Below are 18,744 nucleotides of genomic sequence, written 5' to 3'. Positions count from 1 at the left end.
ACTTGTATCTTAGCTTTTCCCTGAAAATCCAACATAATGTGTTAGACTCTGATTTCCAATAATTCGTGGGATCTAGCCCTGCGGAGGCTAGATGCAGAACACTGTATTTTAACCTGAAACCCAGAGCTTTCAAGTCCTTGTTACTCCATCAGCATTTTCTGACTCAGAGCTTGGATAAAGCAGTGTGGTTGGTACTGTTCCCCTGCCTGAGCATCTCCTCTTGGACGAATAGTAAGGTAGGCTCTGCTTATGCCATTCTTACCGTCCGGGTGTTGCTGGTGTCTCCGTAAGTCAAGCAAACACCATTAATTATACAGAACTACTGTGTCCCGGGTGAGTGACATAATGGGAAAGGCTGGCTTCCCATGCCAAGATCTGCATTCCTGTCCTCACTCTGCCACTATTACAGGACCTTGAGCAAGTTATGTGGCCTTTCATTTCCTGAGAACAGGGTTAAAGTGAGAGAATGTGTGTGCAGAATCCCGGTCCCTGGGTAGCAGGTCTAAGCCATGCTTTGCCTGGTGGTTAAAGAGGGGGATTAAGACAAAGGGCACAGTGACCTGGGATCCCTCTATCTGGTGAATTCAGCACTAAATCCGGAACATCCTAGGGAGAGGTCACATGGCCAATCTTGGGATTCGCATTCTCACTCCTGGCTTGGAATTTTTCTTCTGGAGTAGATCTAGCCCTTGGTCTCACAATGGCCAGCACCACCAGGGAAGGGGGCCGGGCAGGGTTGGCGTTCCAGAGCCACTGTCTGTCTCCCTCCTGCAGCTGTCTCACTCTGCCAGACCAACAGAAACTGAAACTGAAGTCCCCAGTCGTGAAGAAGCAAGCTTGTCCCCAGTGGAAGCACTCCTTCGTGTTCAATGGCGTGAGCCCTTCCCAACTGAGACAGTCAAGCCTGGAATTAACTGTCTGGGACCAGGCCGTCTTTGGTGTGAATGACCGCTTGCTGGGAGAAGCCAAGCTCGGTTCTGGTAAGTCTGAGAGAGTAACGGACCTAAGTGCCATGTTTTATCCTTAACAGAGATCTTACATGGTGACCGCCGAAAAGACAGTCATGCTTCCACATTGGCGGGCGACTGGACGGGCTTGGGAAGGGCCGCTCTCACGCTAACTGGAGGCTGCCGCGTCCAGGTCTTACTCAGTAATACAGCCAAGTGTTTCCGCGACAGGCCTCAAAATGGCCAGGGTACAGTTTGCTTTTGTCTCTGGCGTCAATCATAAAAGGATTAATTTCTTAAAAGAAAATATCTTAATCCAAATAGGTGGCAATTCAGAAGTATTTCATTAAGAGCGGGACAAAAGGGCAATGCTTTTCAGGGCTGCTCAGCTGGGGTGCTGCTGGCATCGTGTGGGGGAGCCCTTTGTGGGGAGGGCTCTCACCCTGGTCCCTGTCTACCAGTGGTGCCCCTCAAAACACCGGGCCAACCAAAAACACAAGCACACATCTCCAGGACCTCCAAAGACAAGCCAGATTCACTCTCCAGTTACAATGGGTTTTAAAAGGAACGTTGTCCAGACGCGCCTGTGTGGTCAGTCCGCTGAGCTTCCTCCAAGTCCTGATCTCAGCGTCCTGGGATCAGCCCCCTGTCTGGCTCTCCACTCAGTGGGGAGTCCGCTTGTCTCCCCCTGCCTCTCCCCCTGCTTGTGCTCTCCCTCTAAAATAAATGGATAAATCTTTAAAAATAAGGACACACTCCCTGTCCTGTAAGGAATTCCTTTCTGTCTGCAAATCTGGCACCAGGTCTGAGACCGCCTCACCAAACCACAGCCATCATCATGTGTTAGGACTTTCAAGCCCCCTTCTTGAAGATCCAACCCCCCAAAAGTCTTCTTTCAAACTGTGGGAAGAAGGCAGCTTTGGGCTCTTGAGGCTGCACAGAATTCAGGGGTGGTGTGTGTCCTGTTCTGAGTACGGAGTTCGGGTGTTGGGGGGCTTGTTCTTCCTCACCAGTGGTTGGCATTTTCATATGGTCTTGAGGTTAAAAACACTTTTATGGGGGCACCTGGGTGGCTCAGTGGGTTAAGCCTCTGCCTTCGGCTCAGGTCATGATCTCAGGGTCCTGGGACCAAGCCCCACATCGGGCTCTCTGCTTGGCGGGGAGCCTGCTTCCTCCTCCTCTCTCTCTGCCTCTCTGCCTACTTGTAATCTCTGTCCGTCAAATAAAGAAAGAAAATCTTAAAAAAACTTTTACAAAAGTTGGTCATTTTAAAAAGCCAAGAAGAGGGCTGGTAAGGGGGTATGTGTATCACCCCTTACTAATTTGTTGCTTCACCCGCTTCACAGAGGAAGACATGGCCGGTGAGGACTCATGCTCACAGTCAGCGCATCAGTGGCAGAAGGTTCTGGAAAGCCCCAATCTGTGGACAGACATGACACTCACCCTGCACTGAAGCCAGGGTTCCAGTCTGTGGTAAGAAGTTCAAGTGCTGTGGGCCTGAAGGTTAGCTGAGGACGTGGGCCTGGACACTTGCCGCCTGTAGCTCCGTCACAGAGCCCAAACGTTCTTCCACGTCCCTCTGTATTTACACCAAACAGAGCACTTGTTCTATAAATGTCTCCGTTTGTTTTTCTGTGCTTTGACACACATGGAAAAGGGCCAGATTTTAGTAAATGTTCGTTATCTCGGTCCCCCAGTACGTACCAAACTGAAAATTATGGCCTTGTTATATGCACTGGAAGGAGAACTAGAGGAGCCTGGCGGGTATCTGGTCCCTCCCGTTCCACACTGTGGAGGGACTCCTCTTTCAGGGCGATCAGCGCTCAGGTCCAGGGAGAGGCCGCAGGAGGGCCCCCCCACCCCGCCTCGCCCCAACACGCGCAAGGACACACCCACGGCCGCCTCTTGCCTTGCACAGCTTTTATTTCTCTAGTCGGTGGTGCGGGGCTCATCTGCACACGGCTCTTAGCCGAAAAGGAAAAGGACACAGCCTAGCATGAAAGGAGCCAGTGGCGTGAGCGCTCTGACATTCTGACAGGTTTTCAAGGATGTGGCAGAGAACTGGCGAGGTCAGAACAAGTTCTTCTTGTGGTAACAGGGACAATACCAGGTGGGAAGAGTCCCTTCCTAGCTGGAGTCTGGATGAGCCAAACAGCATGTGTCTCTTTTGCAAACAAGCTCGGATAGAAAACCGCCATGTGCATAGTTAACATGCACAAGGAACAAAGTAAGAAAAAAAAATCATTTTTACAGATGTGATTACAGCAGTAATCTACCTCCTTCCTGCCCTCACGTCAGATCAAGTGCCATGGTTTTTAATACGTAATTCTTTTATTCTGTAAAAGGTAACAAAATATACAGAATGAAACTTTCCCTTTTTTAAACTAATGTTACAAACCCATATTGTCACTCATATATAAATACTATTCTCTACAGCTGATCATTAATTAGGTGTGAGTCCAACAAGGTAGCCCTCTGTAAAGCAAAAACAAAACCCAAGCTTCTCCAAGGCTGGAGTGTCCTCCCTGTACTATCATCCCAAACTGAAGGAGCAAAGAAGAAAAATCACTGTGTGCATGTGTGTGTGAATGCTTTAGATGGTTTTCAAAATAATTTCCACCTCTCAAAACAAAAATATACAACGATGGATCCTTCATGGAAATTAAAAAATCAATCTGAGCTCATTTTAAATGCAGAAGACGGTATGGCACAGACTCTAAGCCACGGTGTGGTTTTAATGACACCGAACCTTGTGTCACACACGCCAGCAGGGAGTTTGTTACTCACACTTTACAGGCATCTTTCCTTAATTCAGTCAGTCCTGCTGCAAACACGGAACAGGAAGTGATTCAACAACAGCAGTAATGGAATCAGGCCTGTTTGGCACTATGATACAACTGGGAGAAATAAACCAGGGAAGTGTCCACTGACCCCAGCCCCAGAATACTCCCACTGAAATAACTACTCTCTCTTTAAGGGAACTGGAATATGATGAGGGGAGGGGGGAGTCCTAGATTCAAAGAACTACAAACACCAGCTTCAGAGTCTGACCGCGACCCCCCCACAAGCCCAGCCGTGAGGCCCCGCCCCTGCCCCAGTTCTGGCCGGGCCTCACATGGCCTCGAACTCGTCGATCCGCTGCTTGGTGTTGCCCTGCCGGATCTGCCGCAGGGTCTTGTACTTGTCCCGGCCTTGCCGCATGTTCTCATTGTGGATGATGTCATTGTGGGTCCTCTTGTTCTCGTCTCGGGCCTGGGACAGCTCATTTGTCAGGGTCTGCAAGGGGAGCTCGGGTCAGGGGCGGTTCCAGGGCAGCGGGGAGCTGGGTGGGATGCGCCCTCCCCACCCCGACCCCGCAGCCCTAGTCCTGGTCCACCGGCCAGCCCCGCCCCGGCGCCCTTACCATCAGCTGCCGCTGCACCCGCTCGTTCTTCTCGGCCTCGGTGATGCGCTTCTCCTCATTACGGTCATCCAGGATGCCCTCGCTGGACAGCTCGGCGCTGTAGCCTGTGTACTCCGTGCCCTCGTCCTGCAGGTTGTCCTGCACATGGTAGCTCACTGGCTCATAGACAGGGGGCGGGGGCGGCGGCGGGGCCGTCATCACCAGGTGCAGCTCCTCCTTGGTCTTCACCAGGTCATCTTGGGCTTCTTTGGCCTTTGAAAGCAAATGGTCCACAGGTGACAAGTTGTCACAAACAACCCAGTGTTTAGACCATTTTTGGAAGAATCCCCTTTTCTCTAACAACGAGGCTTCTGCACCTTCTCTCACCCCTCCCCTGCCTTCCCTGGGGCAGGCTGGATGCACGTGGCCTGAGCGGCACAGAGAGGAGGAGGGGACCGTGGCTGAGAAGCAGCATCCCCGTGTGGGGTCTGCCCAACCTTGTCCGAGTCTCGGGCTCCGGATCCTGCAAGCAGTTCTTAATCGTGTGCACAGCATGAAGAGAGAAAGTCATGTCAGGAGCTTGACTTTTTTTTTTTAAGAACTGTTAACATTTTTTCTGTGTCTAATTCTAATATATGTTCATTGTGTTTTTGAAAAAAAGGGGGAAATTATTAAAGAAACCAAGATCCTCCAGCCACTAGAAAATGCCACTCTCCCATTTTAGAGTGCACCTTTATTCTCTTTCCTCGTGTGGCCACCATTTATCAAGCTCCTCACTGTCTGTGCACACAGTACTCAAGCACTTTCCTACCTACCCCTAAACCTTCCAGTAACTTCTCTTGGGTACACATCCCCAGTCATGCCCACCTCACTGCCACTCCAGCCTGGGAGATGAGCTTAGTTTGAAACTGTTCTGCAACCAGCTTTTCTCAGTGAACACTTTTACTAAAAACCTAAGGACTGAAGTCTTGCACGCAGCCTATGTTCAGGGGGCGGGGCGTACGACTGGTGAGGAGAGGCACCAGGTGTCCCCAGGAGGGATCAGTGCAGATGGGGAAGCATGGGCAAGAACAGGTGGGAGGGCAGGGGTGGGGAGCAGCCACAGCTTGGCAGAGGTCTGCACTGGACATATGCAAAGCTCCCCTGGGGAGACCATGGTTGCCCGGTACGTGGGGGCTCGGCTGGAGAGAAAAGGCTCTGGACACTGCAATGGAACACAGTTCTTCCTATTACAGCTTCGATTTATTCACCCTCTCCACGGGGTGGTCCTCAGGGCAACCTTACAGGCTGGCTATTACTCCCCATCTGTAGCAAGGAAAAGGAGGCTCAGAGAGGTCAGCGCACTTGCTCCATCACACAGCGAGTAACAGCAGAGTTGGGACCCTTGTACCCATCTCAAGACTTCCAAATCCAGATCTTTCCATGGTGCCATGCTGCATACACCAGTGGTCAGGAGAGGCAGGAGGTCTTGTTTGAGGTGCTGTGGCCTGTTGCTAGGAGTGCCCACATGACCAGATTTAAAGCTAGCTCCCGCTGGGGGCTGCCTGATGGGGGTCAACAGCTTGGGGTGGCCAGAACAAAGTGGGTGGAAATCAACAAGAGGCTCCTTGTTTCCTGCTAATCCAACAGCGGACTCCTCAGTGCACAGGGCAGGCCCATTCCTATGGGGATTTCAGCCTAAGAGGCACAGCTAGGATTGGCAGAGCACTGCAAGACATACCGAGCCTTTCTCTGCAACCCCCCAGCCTGGCCCCAGGCCATCTTCCGGCTGCCGCAGCAGGGCCCACCCAGAGCGCTGCACCCACAGACTCACCCTGTGCTGCCACTCCTCGACCTCGTCCTCCTTGCGCCGCCGTGCCTCCTCCAAGAGGGCGATCTTGGCAGTGTACTCGGCCAGCTCTGCGGCCTGGTGGAGGGCATGAAGCTGAAATTATTTCTGGGGTCTTTGGGAAGAGCCCTCTTGTAAATGGACAGCCTCATATTTTGGTGACTGGCCTTGTCCCCACCTCCTCCCCAGTCAGCAGTGACCATGGCTGCCGACTGTGTCCTCAAGGCCATGCCTCGCCCAGACCACCACATCTGCCCCCCAACCCCCACCTCGCCCCGACTGCTGCACCATGGCCACCTGAGGCCCACCCACCAGCACAGCCCCTCCCACCGGGCTTTCCTCTCTCCAGTAGATCACTTTACAGCCCCAGACATAATTGTAGGGCAGGTGTCACTTTTTCATCCCCAGAGGCAGCCTCTCCATAATTCAGCATCGTGAAACTCAGGGAGCTCCTACCAGCTGCTCCTGGCTCTTTATCTGATCTGCTGCCTGCCTCTCCAGCTCCTCCTTGGCCCGCAGAGCGGCCACGCGGTCAGCCTCCAAGCGCTCGGCCTCCTCCTGGGCACGCTTCCTCTCCTCCTCCAGCTGCAGGGCTCTCTGAATCTGGTCTGACAGTTCTGGAGAAAGCACGGGCCCCTGAATTCCCAGCCTGGACGCACGGCATGGGGTCCAGGGCGAGACTCACACCACAAGCTATGAAGCACTGAATGGGGGAACCTCTGCACAGTGGGGTGCGTTCCCTACTCTGCACACACCGTGCTTGCGGCAGTTAGAAGCTGCTAGGGTGGGTTTCTCCCTCCCCTGGCCAGGGCTGGGGTAGACCGGCGGACACATGGAAACCACACTACTCTCTCAGTTCTTAGTTTGTAAGACAGGGGGCAATGTAGCACGGTTTGGGCACTCACGCTGTGTGACGTCAGGCCAATTAATTTACCTGGTAAACCTTAACCCGTCATCAGGAAAATGGGGATGACTCAATACTAACCTCAAAGGAAGGAGGGAAAATTTAAAAGATAATATGCATAAAGCATTCAGCACAGAACCAGCACAGCATCAAAAGTATCAAGATAATCAAAAGATGATCTTCTAATCCAAACACCCATGGTCAGCTCTCAGTCGAGCCTCTACGCTGGGTGCTATGTTAACTGAGACCTGCCGGCTATGGGTGTGCCGCTGGCCCATCTGCCTTCGCTGCGGAATGCACCTGCACACACAAGCACTGGCTGCAAACCCACCTTTCTCTGCCTTCTTGGTTTTCTGCTCGTAGTCCTGCAGCCTGAGCATGAGCTCCTCCTTCTCCCGCATCATCTGCTCCTTCTCTCTCTCCACAGTCTCTCTCCTCTTCTTCTCGGTTTCCAGCTGCTGCCTGTTGGTGGGGGGGGGGGGGGGGCACAGGAAGGTTTAGATGCTGGCAGGCACCTGCCCTGCCAACACAGTCCAGGCCCCAGGAGGCAGCAGCAGCAACCCTGGGCACTCCCCTCCTGGGCTCTGCCACTGCCCGGCCCAGCAAGGCAGCTCCTGGGGCGGACCCTCAGGCCCACACAGTAATTCCCGAAGGCCCTGGTCCCCTGAAGCTCCACCCTTGTCTGCCAGGTGATGTTCCCCTGGCTCCTCTGATGGGGAACCGTGTGGGCCCCACAGAGGCCGCCCAGATGTCCTGCTGGCCTCCACCCCGCTCACCGCTCCAGCTGCTTCTGGTGCTTCTCCTCCCGGGCCTGGGCCTTCATCTGCTGCACCTCGATGGTGTCGGGCTTCCTGCGGCGCATGTACAGCTCGTGGTTCCCCATGCAGAGCTGGAGGATCCGCTTGTTAATGCGCAGGCGGGGGGCGTAGAACACAAAGTCCTGCAGAACAGAAAGGGCGGACTCTGGCTTTCTTCTTCCAAACCCGACTTCACAAAGTTCTAGATGACCTTTTCCAAAAGGACAAATGTAGCAGAGTATGGGACCAGAAAGGGACTTCAAGGAAAAGCCACTGACTCCAAGTGACCGGACAGAAAGTTCCTGGTGCCGTGGGATTTGGATTCTCTGGGACAAAGAGAGCAACTGTGTGTCCTTGTGGCTGTGCACGCACACACACCCTGAAGCCTCCTCTCTGGCTGGGTGGTGAGGCCTCTCCAGGGCAAGAGGTCTCATGGCCTTGGGAAAACCGGGACCGAGGCCCAGAGTCGCCCGGTCTTCAGCCGCCGTCCCCCCGTCCTGCCTGCAGCGCAGCGACTTCTACTGGAGCTTCTGGTCTCCTCAGCCTCAAGCCTTGGCCCCCAAGCGGCCACCAGCGCCTCCATCGGGTCACTACCGGACGCCTGACGCCAGCCCGGCTAGCTCCAGCCCAGGTACAGACGCCAGGGCCGGGCACGGGTGGAGAGCTCGGGCCCAGCAGCCCCAGTCTGCCCTCTGCTCACCTAAAACTGCACTTTCATGCCCACAAACTTACTTGCTCCTAGCAGCTCTGCTACTTGGGCTGTCACGTCCAGCCCCACAGACCCAAGGACACCGCACCTGAGGAGACGGCACCGAGGCATCATCTCCTGTCCGCGGGAGCCCTCCTTCTCCCGGGTTAACTGGCACACCTCCTGTGGCCTGTGCACTCGGTGGGGGTGCCAGCACTTCCCCGGACCGACTTGTTTCGGTCTCTGTCTTCCACCGGTTGGGCAGCTCCCCCAACAGCAGGGCTGGGTTCATTCCCCTCCGTATCCCTGGGACCCAACCAACCGCCTGGATTTACTGGGTGCTGGTGTTTACACAGCACGCCACGTCGGAGCCTGGGACCTCAAGTGAGTCACTTCCTTTGAGTCCCGACACCTTGAGCTGCGTGATGGGCGGACAATAACCTAACAAGACTGTTGAGAGGATTAACCCAGAGACTGTTTGTCAGGACTTTTATCAGGACTTAGAATGGGGTCGAGCAGGACAGGGGGTGCCTGGTACAGAGGCTCGCTCACAGACCGCTGCCCACCTGACAGAACTGCTAGGGGAAGAGCCTTCTTGGAAAGAAAAGAACGAGGTATCTGAGAACATTAGGACTACGACTGCAGAAGTCTGTGATGTGGGACAGGCACTGCGCACGACCCTGCCTCCTAGTTCTTGCTACTGCTGCCATTAATGCAGGGGATGGAAGGGGAAAGAAGGTTTAGAAACTCTTGTTAAAAGTTATTTTAAAGGGTGCCTGGGTGGCTCAGTTGGTTAAGCAACTGCCTTCGGCTCAGGTCATCATCCCGGAGTCCCGGGATTGAGTCCCGCACTGGGCTCCCAGCCCCATTGGCAGTCTGCTTCTCCCTCTGACCTTCTCCCCTCTCATGCTCTCTCTCACTCTTTCTCTCAAATAAAGAAAGAAAATCTTAAAAATAAATAAATAAATAAATAAATAAAAAGTTAGGGGCGCCTGGGTGGCTCAGAGGGTTTAGCCTCTGCCTTCGGCTCAGGTCATGATCTCGGGGTCCTGGGATCGAGCCCCACGTCGGGCTCTCTGCTAAGCAGGGAGCCTGCTTCCCCCACCTCTCTCTGCCTGCCTCTCTGCCTACTTGTGATCTCTCTCTGTGTCAAATAAATAAATAAATAAATAAATCTTAAAAAAAAAAAAAAAGAATTTATTTTAAAATGCCAGTCTGCTTACTCTTCTCAGCTTGGGGCCCCTGGCATCCAGATTTTGACCTCTGGAATGGGGGAGGGTGGCTGAAACAAGGAACAGTGTGATGTGTTCCACAGTGACTTCTGAAACCAGAAGGGACACGCCACAGAGCTAACCAACACGCCCCAGAAGGCCCTACATAGCTTCTCGGTTTTTTCATCAGTTCCAGAAATGCTGGAAAGACTGTACTGTTGACCCTGAGAGCGCAGAGTTCCTGGGTGGTGCTTTCGCACACTTGTTATCAAGTCATCGGGTTTCCCGGGGAGCGTCTGCAGAGTCTGCAGAGGAGAGAAGCATCGTCCCTACTACAAAGGAGAGAACGACCTCTGTGATGGCCACACGGACATGCTCCCCAGGCAGGTGCTGACCTTTGCAATGCCCCTCAGCATTGCAAAGGAACGCTGATTAGCACCGACTCCTTCTCAGAACAAGGTCAGTTAAAAACCATCAAAGGACAAACACTGCAAGTAACATCACTGCCAAGACAAGGCCTGCACATGGCTGGGGACAGCGAGACCAGGAGGCAGAGGACACTTCCTGGGCTGCCTTTGAAGGAGGCTAGTTTCTGGATTCAAGTTAAAAACAAAACCTGAAACCAATATTTATTTAAGGATTTCCAAATTCAAGTACCCAGCCCACGCTTCCTAATGCAAAACCACAACACTGATGCAATGTGGGCAGGCTTTCTGAACTCTGGCAGAGACAGGCATCCTAAAAACAAACTCGAGGCAAAAGGAAAGCTCAAGGAAATAAATCCAAGTCCCTAAGAATACAAGAGAAGAGAGAAAAGTAGCCATAAAATGTCAAACACCAGCTCAGAAGCCTCTAGGACCCTCCCCCACAAGGCCCTACCCCAGGGGCTCCCCCTTGGCTGAGGGCAGAGCCGCTTCCAGGCAAATGGCCGTTTCCACAAGCCGTTGAACAGGTGCTGCCCGTGAGCCTTCTCCCTCTACCATGAGACCACAGGAATAAAAGGCCTTTTCTGAAGGAGACAGAGCTCGTTCTAGCCCCACACAGGACTACTGGGCAGGCTTTGAACGTTCACCATGTTGCAGGTCCCATCCCCGCAGTATCCAAGCTGGCAGGAGGAGAAACTGGCTTTTCTACAGGAAATGCCTGGTCATCGGGAGCATGGCAGGACAATGGCTCAGTTGTGAGCTTGCCATGGAAACTGCCCGGGGCCGGGGGTGCCCTCCCCCAGCCAGCCTGAGAAAAGGAATCCCAAGCCTCACCCATGAGTCAACTCGAACCTCTGGGGTTTCCCTGTCCATTTTCCGGGGAAAGTTTAAACTTGGAAATGTGATCTTCTGCTGCCCCAAGTGCAGAGGCTGAAGGCGGGCAATGCCGCAGCAGCAGCAGCAGGGCGAGCCTGGTGAGGTACACGGGCGAACGGGACTTGTTCCCTAAGCCATCTTCCCCTGTGGAGCCCCCACCCTCACGAAAGAAGTCTGACAATGTAGTGTCTGCGGCCTTGGTCAGGCCTTCCTGACCCAACCATCTGGAACAGCCACACTGGCTCCCCCCAACCCCACCCCCATCAAATCCTCATCGGTGATGAGATACAGCTGTGCTGCGGGACTCACGGCCAGAAAGCACCTTACCTGTGCTCATGCACCTCTCCGAGCAGCAGGCAGACTTTACGAGGGCGGGAAGCCCACCCTGTTCCTGCTGTGCACACAGTCCTAGAACACGGCCCTGACTCACAGTGCACAACCGACACATGCTTCTCTCTCTTTTTTTTTTAATCAATGGCTCCACATAAAACTAGTATATAGTAAAAGTATGCTCAACTAATTCAACCAGAAGCGTTACAATTGCTTTTGCTAAGAATTTCAAGATTAGGAAACATTCTGCAGCTTTTCAAAGTTAAACTTAGGCCAAAACACACATTTAAGTTAATCCTTAAATAGCCCAGTCCAGTCCAGTCTGCTAGCTTCTGTCAGTCACATGTCTAAAAAAAGTTCCGAAAAACGAGCACCACCCTGTGAGCAGACAGTAGCCAAGCCGGGGCCCTCAGGATCTTCTCACTCTGACTGTCCTGATCTCACGGCCCACGTTAACATGGGTATACCGTGCCCCCCAGGCTGTGGTGCTGAATGTGAATGCGGCCTGTTTCCATGGAGCTGGAGAGTCTGTATTCAATGCCGCTTTAATTGTCAGCAACTACGCAACTACCCTGGAGCAGGAGTCAAGAGTTTACAAACAGCAGGAAACGTTTTTAATAAAGGAGAAAATACTTTCACGAACCGTGTCAAGAGTTCTGGTTTTCACTTACGCTGGGCTAAGCGGCCTGCGGGGAGGAGCAGCTGGACAATAAAGCCACTTGCTGTTCCACACGGGGTACCCATCACCCCGCAGATCCCAGCCCCAGAAGGCTCCAGACGGCCCCGGTCTGGACCACAGCCCACGCTGGCCTCTCTAAGCCCCACACTGTAACCAAGACATCAACTCCTCTCCAATCTATGATTCTGGGAAAAATCGCAGCAGTCTCTAAGGAGGAAGAGAGAATTCTTCAAACGCCATTTTTTTTTTTAAGGATCAGATTTCAATTAGAAAACGAAATCCTCACCCATTCCATCATACTGCAGTATGTATGTATGTATGTATGCATGCCTCAAATTTTCTGAGCTGTCAGCTGAAAATTTAAATGTCAGCAGAATACATAAAACTGAAATGTAATTTCTGTAACACACCAGTCTTTGCCATTACTAGTTCACAGTCCATATTCTACAACCTCCAGGAACTGAAATCCCTTTTCCAGCGAAGCCCTCCCAGGCCGATTGCCCCACCAGCCTCACTGGGAGCAGCCACCTCCCACGAGAAGCTGCAAGGAGAAGGTGCCTGCAGAAAGCGGGCTGGGGGGGCCGGAGGGGAGTCAGAGGAAAGCAGACATGCACATTTGAGGAAGAGAAAGGAGGTGAGGCACGAAGGACCGTGTGGACCAGAAATGCTCCAGATCCAGGTCTGACTTCTCTTAACACGGGTAAGCTGCAGACAGACACAGCTCTGAAAGCTAATGCTGGCCTTGTAGCCAGGCTTGTAGCAATCATGTGTGCACCAACTGGCTTCCAGGGAGGCAGGTGTGAGCCCCCCACACCCCCAGTACACCCTCTAGAGGCAGGCTGGTTTTCCACAGGAAGGCCGACATTTCAGAAGCCCAGAAATGCAGCATTTCATGAGATGCTTATCATCTGGCAAAGGTCCACGACTGAGAACTGTCCTTTCCTTCATAAGGAATGACCACCACCTGAAAGCTCAGGGGACAGTTGGCCAGCTACTGAGGGCCAGCTGGGCCAACATGTACCTCTACTTCAAGGGGTCTAAGACCTTCGATGTAACCTGCTGACAATTCCTTTACTGCCCTCCCCCCCCCCCCCCCGCACGCACACAAGTTATTTGTCACACAGAGAAATCTGTTATCCTGAAAACACATTTGGCTGTTAAGAATGAGCCCTCGCCTGGAATCCACAAAAACTTACAGGCGCCTTCTTGTCGATGGGCTTAATGACAAACTTTTTGTCATTGAAAGAGATGTTCCTGATTTCACTCCATGGAAAGCCAATCTTTGGGGTCAACCTGAGGTTAAAAAAAAGAGGGGGATAGTTAGATGTGCGCTTGGATTGCAAAGCTGTTCTTAATTTTACTTCAATTTGAAAAAATATAAAGGTAGCCCAGGGAGCACAGTATATATAATAAACATCATTACCAGAGGTCCTCCCTGTGCTCAGTAAGTCAGGTCCAAGCTCTAGGCAATCTCCACAAGTTCATTTATACTAAGTCTTCCCAACCGTGGGCATCCCCCTGTGTCCAGTCCACCTCAGCCGGTAATCTCAAAGTCAACTCCAATCCCCACGCCAGCACACCCCTTCACCCTGTGACAGCTCACACAGCCATCTCCTGTAGCCTAACTGGTTCTTTGCCCCCAGAACCCCACTTCTAGTCATTGGTCTGACTCACTTCCCTTGTAGTCAACCCATTCCCCTCTTCCAAACTGCCAGTCCCCTTCCCAGGTTCCAAAGGATGAAATCCAGGGGCCTCAACTTAGCATCCAAGAGCTTCTAACCTGGCCTCAGCTTCCTGACTGACACCCAGGCTCTCCCAGCCCTCCCTGCCTGAAGAGCTCTCTCCTCCTCCCTGCCCACCACAAACCTGCACCCTCCAGAACAGCTCAGCCTCCTTCAACAGCCTTGTCCCTTCTCAACCCGCATCTCTTGTGCTACACGAACTGTTCTCTTTGTTCTCTCGTTCTCATTTGCTCTTTGAAGACCAGGCAGGTAAGCTTTCCGAAGGCAAAGATCATGTCTTAGGTTTTCCAGGCATGCTCTAGTCAGAGTGGCTGCTCACCGACAGAAAAAGAAAAGCCCCTGGTGTGGTTTCAGTCCAGCACCTGCCGTGCTCATATTCTGTTGGGCTCATCTGTCCACTGCTGGCAGCGGGGTAATAAAGTCCTCTCCTCTTATCTGCTATACTCTACTTCCCCCTCACATCTGCTAGGGTCCATTTACTGTATTTAGGTGCCCTGATACTGGGTGTGCATATATTTGCAACTGTTCGATGTCCTTGAGGAGCTGAGGGCTTGGTATGGATTCCACTCTTCTGGGTCTCATTCAGTGCTGTGTGGCCTGCTCTCCTTGCTGGCCAGACACCCTCCTGTGTCATCCTCTGACTGCTAAGACAACACTAGGACTACTCGTCCCTGAGGAAAGCCCCCGTCCTGCCCACTACTGGCTGAAACTCTGGCTCTTTGGCATCCCCAAGAAAGTTCACCCTGTAATTTCAAGACCACACTGCTCTACTTAACCTCACAACTCCCACTGTGTTCTTCATCTCCTCCACCCTATTCTTTCAACACATTTTACTCACGGACACCATTCTAGAAGTAATGACAGACCCTCAAGCCATTAGTCAAAGCCACTGCCATCAAAACCCAACCCTTCCCACAGACCATAAAAACTTTCAATTTAGAAAATAAGCAGGAGAACCTCCTGCCCTACCAACATATTTAATTAAAAACTGATGGGCAGCGTAGGTCTTACTATGACAACCCAAGCCAGGTCAAGCAGGTAGGGTGGCTTCCGAAGGCCAAGCCCCACAGGTGGCTCTTTGAGGACACAGTAGTTCTGCACCCCCGGGGAACGATGCCATGGCACTGGCCAGGTTGTGATTTTAAGTGTCAATCCTTTCTGGCATGAGCCTCTACAGTTCTGTCCTACAGGGTCAGGGTCACCAATGCCTGCCAAGACACATGTGGCCAACATGCTTCACAGCCAAACAGGCAGGGAGTTTGCTTTGCTACTGATCAGAGGCCACTGTGTTTGCAGGCTTCTGAGCACTGGAAAGGAACTCAGGTACCACTAATGCCTCTCGCCTTTACCCCATGTCCCTATGTGGGACAGCTGGGAGAGCGACAGCAGGTGGGCGTCTGTTCACTGCTTCCGAGCACCTGACACCACAGTACAAGGGCACTTTGCTACTCACTTCTCGGCTCTGCAGTCACCAGTGCAGCTGATCCCCAACTCTCAAAACACCCAGGAGGCTCAGATGACAATTTATAGCCATTCAGAAGCATGAATGCAGGATCAAAGGCCACACATTTTTTTAAAAAGGTGGGATTCTCCAATAAATGGGACCAGAGCTCTTTAGAGAAATAGTGGATTCCGGGGCTGGAGCAGGGAAGTACAAGATGATCCTGGAACATCTCGAGGTGCCAGAAAGTAAAGAAGTACTCAAAAAATAATGGGATCATAGCAAAAGGTCTTAGGATCCAACTTGAGAGGGACCCTCAAGGCAAACTCAACAATTTGAATAAAATAATAAAAGTAATAGATTATAGCCCATAGAATAAAATATCCATGAGTCCATGTTGATCTAAATAACTGAATAAACGAAGAGAAATTGGCTATGTTCAGTAGATGGATACGTAAAATAGATTTTTTTTTTTAAATCACCGCTTCTCAAAAACCACAGTAATAATTGTTTTATGTAAGACTGCTGAGTGGATGTGAGAACTAGGATATTTCCACAGCTTCAGAGTGTCTCCTTTAAATATACTTATCGAAGTTAAACAGAGAGAGTCGATTATCATATGGTTTCACTTACTTGTGGAGCATAAGGAATAATGTGGAGAACATTAGAAGAAGGAAAAGAAAAGTGAATTGGAATCAGAGGGGGAGACAAAGCATGAGAGACTGTGGACTCTGAGAAACAAACTGAGGGTTCTGGGAGGGGAGGGGGGTGAAGGGATGGGTGAGTCTGGTGGTGGGTATTGAGGGCATGGATTGCATGGACACTGGTTGTGGCGCATAAACAATGAATCTTGGAACACTGAAAAAATAAAATTAAATAGGGGCGCCTGGGTGGCTCAGTGGATTAAAGCCTCTGCCTTCAGCTCAGGTCATGATCCCAGGGTCCTGGGATCGAGTCCCACATCGGGTTCTCTGCTCTGCAGGGAACCTGCTTCCTCCTCTCTCTCTGCCTACTTGTGATCTCTGTCAAATAAATAAATAAAATCTTAAAAAAAAAAGAACTATTTAAAAATAAATAAATAAAATAAAATTAAAAAAAACAAAAACAAAAAACCTAAACACACTTATCAACTACAAAGGCAAAGACAGGAACTACACAAAGCAGTCTAGTGGAGAGCGCCTTAACCAGCAACCAAAGTTAGCACCACCCAGAGTAAGATGTTCTGGTATCACATATGGCCTTATGAGGGGCCCTGGGAGCACATGGCAGACTCCTGTGGGCCTCTGGCCCGAATAGGAAAACTGAACTCTAACTATGAGAAAACATTACACAGACCCAAGTTGGGTGAAAGACAAGTTGGGTGAAAGACAGATGGGAATTCTCTGTACTTACTACTTTTGGAACATTTTAGAAGTCTGAAATGATTTCAAAATGAAAAAATACATGGCTGCTAAAAATTTAAATTCAACGTTTGCAGCTGGGGGTGATGATGATGTTCTTCAAGATCTTGACCAGAGTCTGCACGTTGCAGGCATGTGTCTGTCTACACTCAGCAAGAGAACACTGAAGAAAGTATGCACTTCACTGTACTTAAATTTTACATCCAAAGACAAACAAGGTATACTGAGCCCTCGTAAGTAATACACACTTTGGGGACAGTATATAGATGTCTGCAATTTACTTTGAAACCGGTCTGAAAGAGAGGGCCAGAGGATACAGTGACACGTAACAGGGGAGAAACGAAAAAGTAGCAAAACACCAAGGATAGAATCTTTCGAGATTTTTCATCCAAAAAAAAAAAAAAAAAAGGTCTGGGGTGGTGGGATGGGTAGAGCTCCCTGTGCCAAGCAGATGGCTCTGCCTACACCGTTCAACAGAAGCAAAGACACTCGGTGGTGTCAGCAGGGGCCAGTCCGGGCTGGAGTCCACAGCTCTGCAAGGCAGCCTCTCAAGGAACTTGTCCCTCGTGCCTGCTGCTGGCCGCGTGGAACCCGGCACCGGGCTGCTCCCCTACCTCACGCACATCCAAACACGCAGAGGCCAAACTCTTCTCTGCCAATCTGAGGTGAACTTCTGAAGTTCCTACTCTCAGTGGACTAACGAGTCTCTGCCACAGTCTCTGTAAGAGACTAGGAGGGTTTTTGTTTGTTTTTTGAAAATTCTGTTTCACATTCAAGTTAGGGTCACAAAGGTCAGAAAAGAGAGAAGGAATGGACAAGGGTGGTCCTGGCATACCTGACACAAGGAAACTCACATGAACTGAAAGAACTGTCTTTTCTGCTCTCCTCTGCTCCAGGTCGGTAACCACTAACTCTGCTATAGCACGGCGCGGTCACACACACAAGGGAGGATGCCGGAATGAGCATTCTGCCCAGGAGTGTGACTTCAGAAACTAGAAGCAGTGACTTTAAATGACTGGCTTATTGAGATGCCTGGGTGGCTCAGTCGGTTAAGCATCCGCCTTCTGCTCAGGTCATGGTCCCAGCATCCTGGGATGGAGCCCCATAGTGGGCTCCCTGCTCAGCGGGGAGTCTGCTTCTCCCTCTATTTGCTGCCTCCCTTGCTCGTGCGCCTGCTCTGTCAAATAAATAAAATCTTAAAAAAAAAGAAAATGACTGGCTTATGTGATATTAAAGTATCTACCAGACACATGTGATACTATATATACTACACGTATGTCAGAGTACATACCTCCCATTACCACTACTGCGCTATACAGCGTTCTCTAATAGCCACCATCATGACTGGCTTATTACATATGTAGTAAAGCTACTAAGACAGAAATGTAATCAGAGTAGATGATTTTCAACTCTTGAGTGAGGAATTCAAGGGAAAAAGACATTGGCCCTTGTTCTGGCCCCAGCTTGTCTGCAGCCTTCTCCGGTTATCTTCTCCCTTAAAGGGCACATCAAGTTACCTGCTGGAGCCCGAGTGCACCACCCTGGCCCAGGCTCCAGCCTCCGGGAGGACCAGGAAGACCGGGGGACTTAGGAGTGTGGGAGGCACGAGCCCTAGGAGGGAAGGAGTGCTGTCACAGGACTGAAGAACTTGGGGACAAGGGCACGTTCCTCTCACTGTTTTGTCTTTGTTGGTTTTGGTATGATGATGCCAAGTAGGATCACGTAACACAGCTAATCTGAACGTTCTCTGTTTCTCAGCTGCCGATGGCCTGCGGGGAAGGGCTCTGCCTATTTCCTCCCCCTCCAAGCTTCCTCCTTCTCATCTATGGGTTATAGACAGAAAAAGACAAATGCTTTCAGTCCGTGCTCCCACTCAGTGGTTATGTATCCTGTGAAAAGGGACCTCAAGAGACATTTCCCAACGAGGATATATTTGATTCTAAAATAGAGTAATAAAGGTACATTTGTTTATTTGCAGGTGCACTAAGTCCCTTATCGCCCAACTTACTCACTCAACAGATCCAATTTCCCCCTTGAACAACACTCCACGAATGTCCTGCTGAGGGTCGTGTCCAACACTCAACACAGCTCAGA

The 18,744-nt window shown here is 51.2% G+C and overlaps 2 protein-coding genes across 3 annotated transcripts in view; one reads left to right on the top strand and one right to left on the bottom strand.

Annotated features, from left to right (window-relative positions):
* SYTL3 (synaptotagmin like 3) overlaps positions 1-2,580 on the top strand; it is an 81,340-nt gene extending 78,760 nt beyond the window's left edge. Inside the window, exons 16-17 of the mRNA XM_080806302.1 lie at positions 775-980; positions 2,294-2,580. Coding sequence (XP_080662428.1) covers positions 775-980; positions 2,294-2,400 — 313 coding nt within the window. The 3' untranslated portion in view covers positions 2,401-2,580. The remainder of the gene's footprint in view (positions 1-774; positions 981-2,293) is intronic.
* Positions 2,581-2,854: 274 nt separating this feature from the next.
* The window catches only part of EZR (ezrin), a 50,450-nt gene continuing 34,560 nt past the window's right edge, over positions 2,855-18,744 (bottom strand). For both annotated transcript variants that reach the window (XM_080805148.1, XM_080805149.1), the window contains exons 8-14: positions 13,264-13,360; positions 7,838-8,001; positions 7,393-7,523; positions 6,614-6,774; positions 6,143-6,235; positions 4,351-4,602; positions 2,855-4,223 (exon numbers count right to left, since the gene is read on the bottom strand). In XM_080805148.1, coding sequence (XP_080661274.1) covers positions 4,059-4,223; positions 4,351-4,602; positions 6,143-6,235; positions 6,614-6,774; positions 7,393-7,523; positions 7,838-8,001; positions 13,264-13,360 — 1,063 coding nt within the window. In that variant the 3' untranslated portion in view covers positions 2,855-4,058. The remainder of the gene's footprint in view (positions 4,224-4,350; positions 4,603-6,142; positions 6,236-6,613; positions 6,775-7,392; positions 7,524-7,837; positions 8,002-13,263; positions 13,361-18,744) is intronic.

This window comes from Martes martes (genome assembly GCF_963455335.1).
Source record: "Martes martes genome assembly, chromosome: 6".
Classification (NCBI taxonomy): Eukaryota; Metazoa; Chordata; class Mammalia; order Carnivora; family Mustelidae; genus Martes; species Martes martes.
This window is presented reverse-complemented; position numbering and strand designations above follow the sequence as displayed.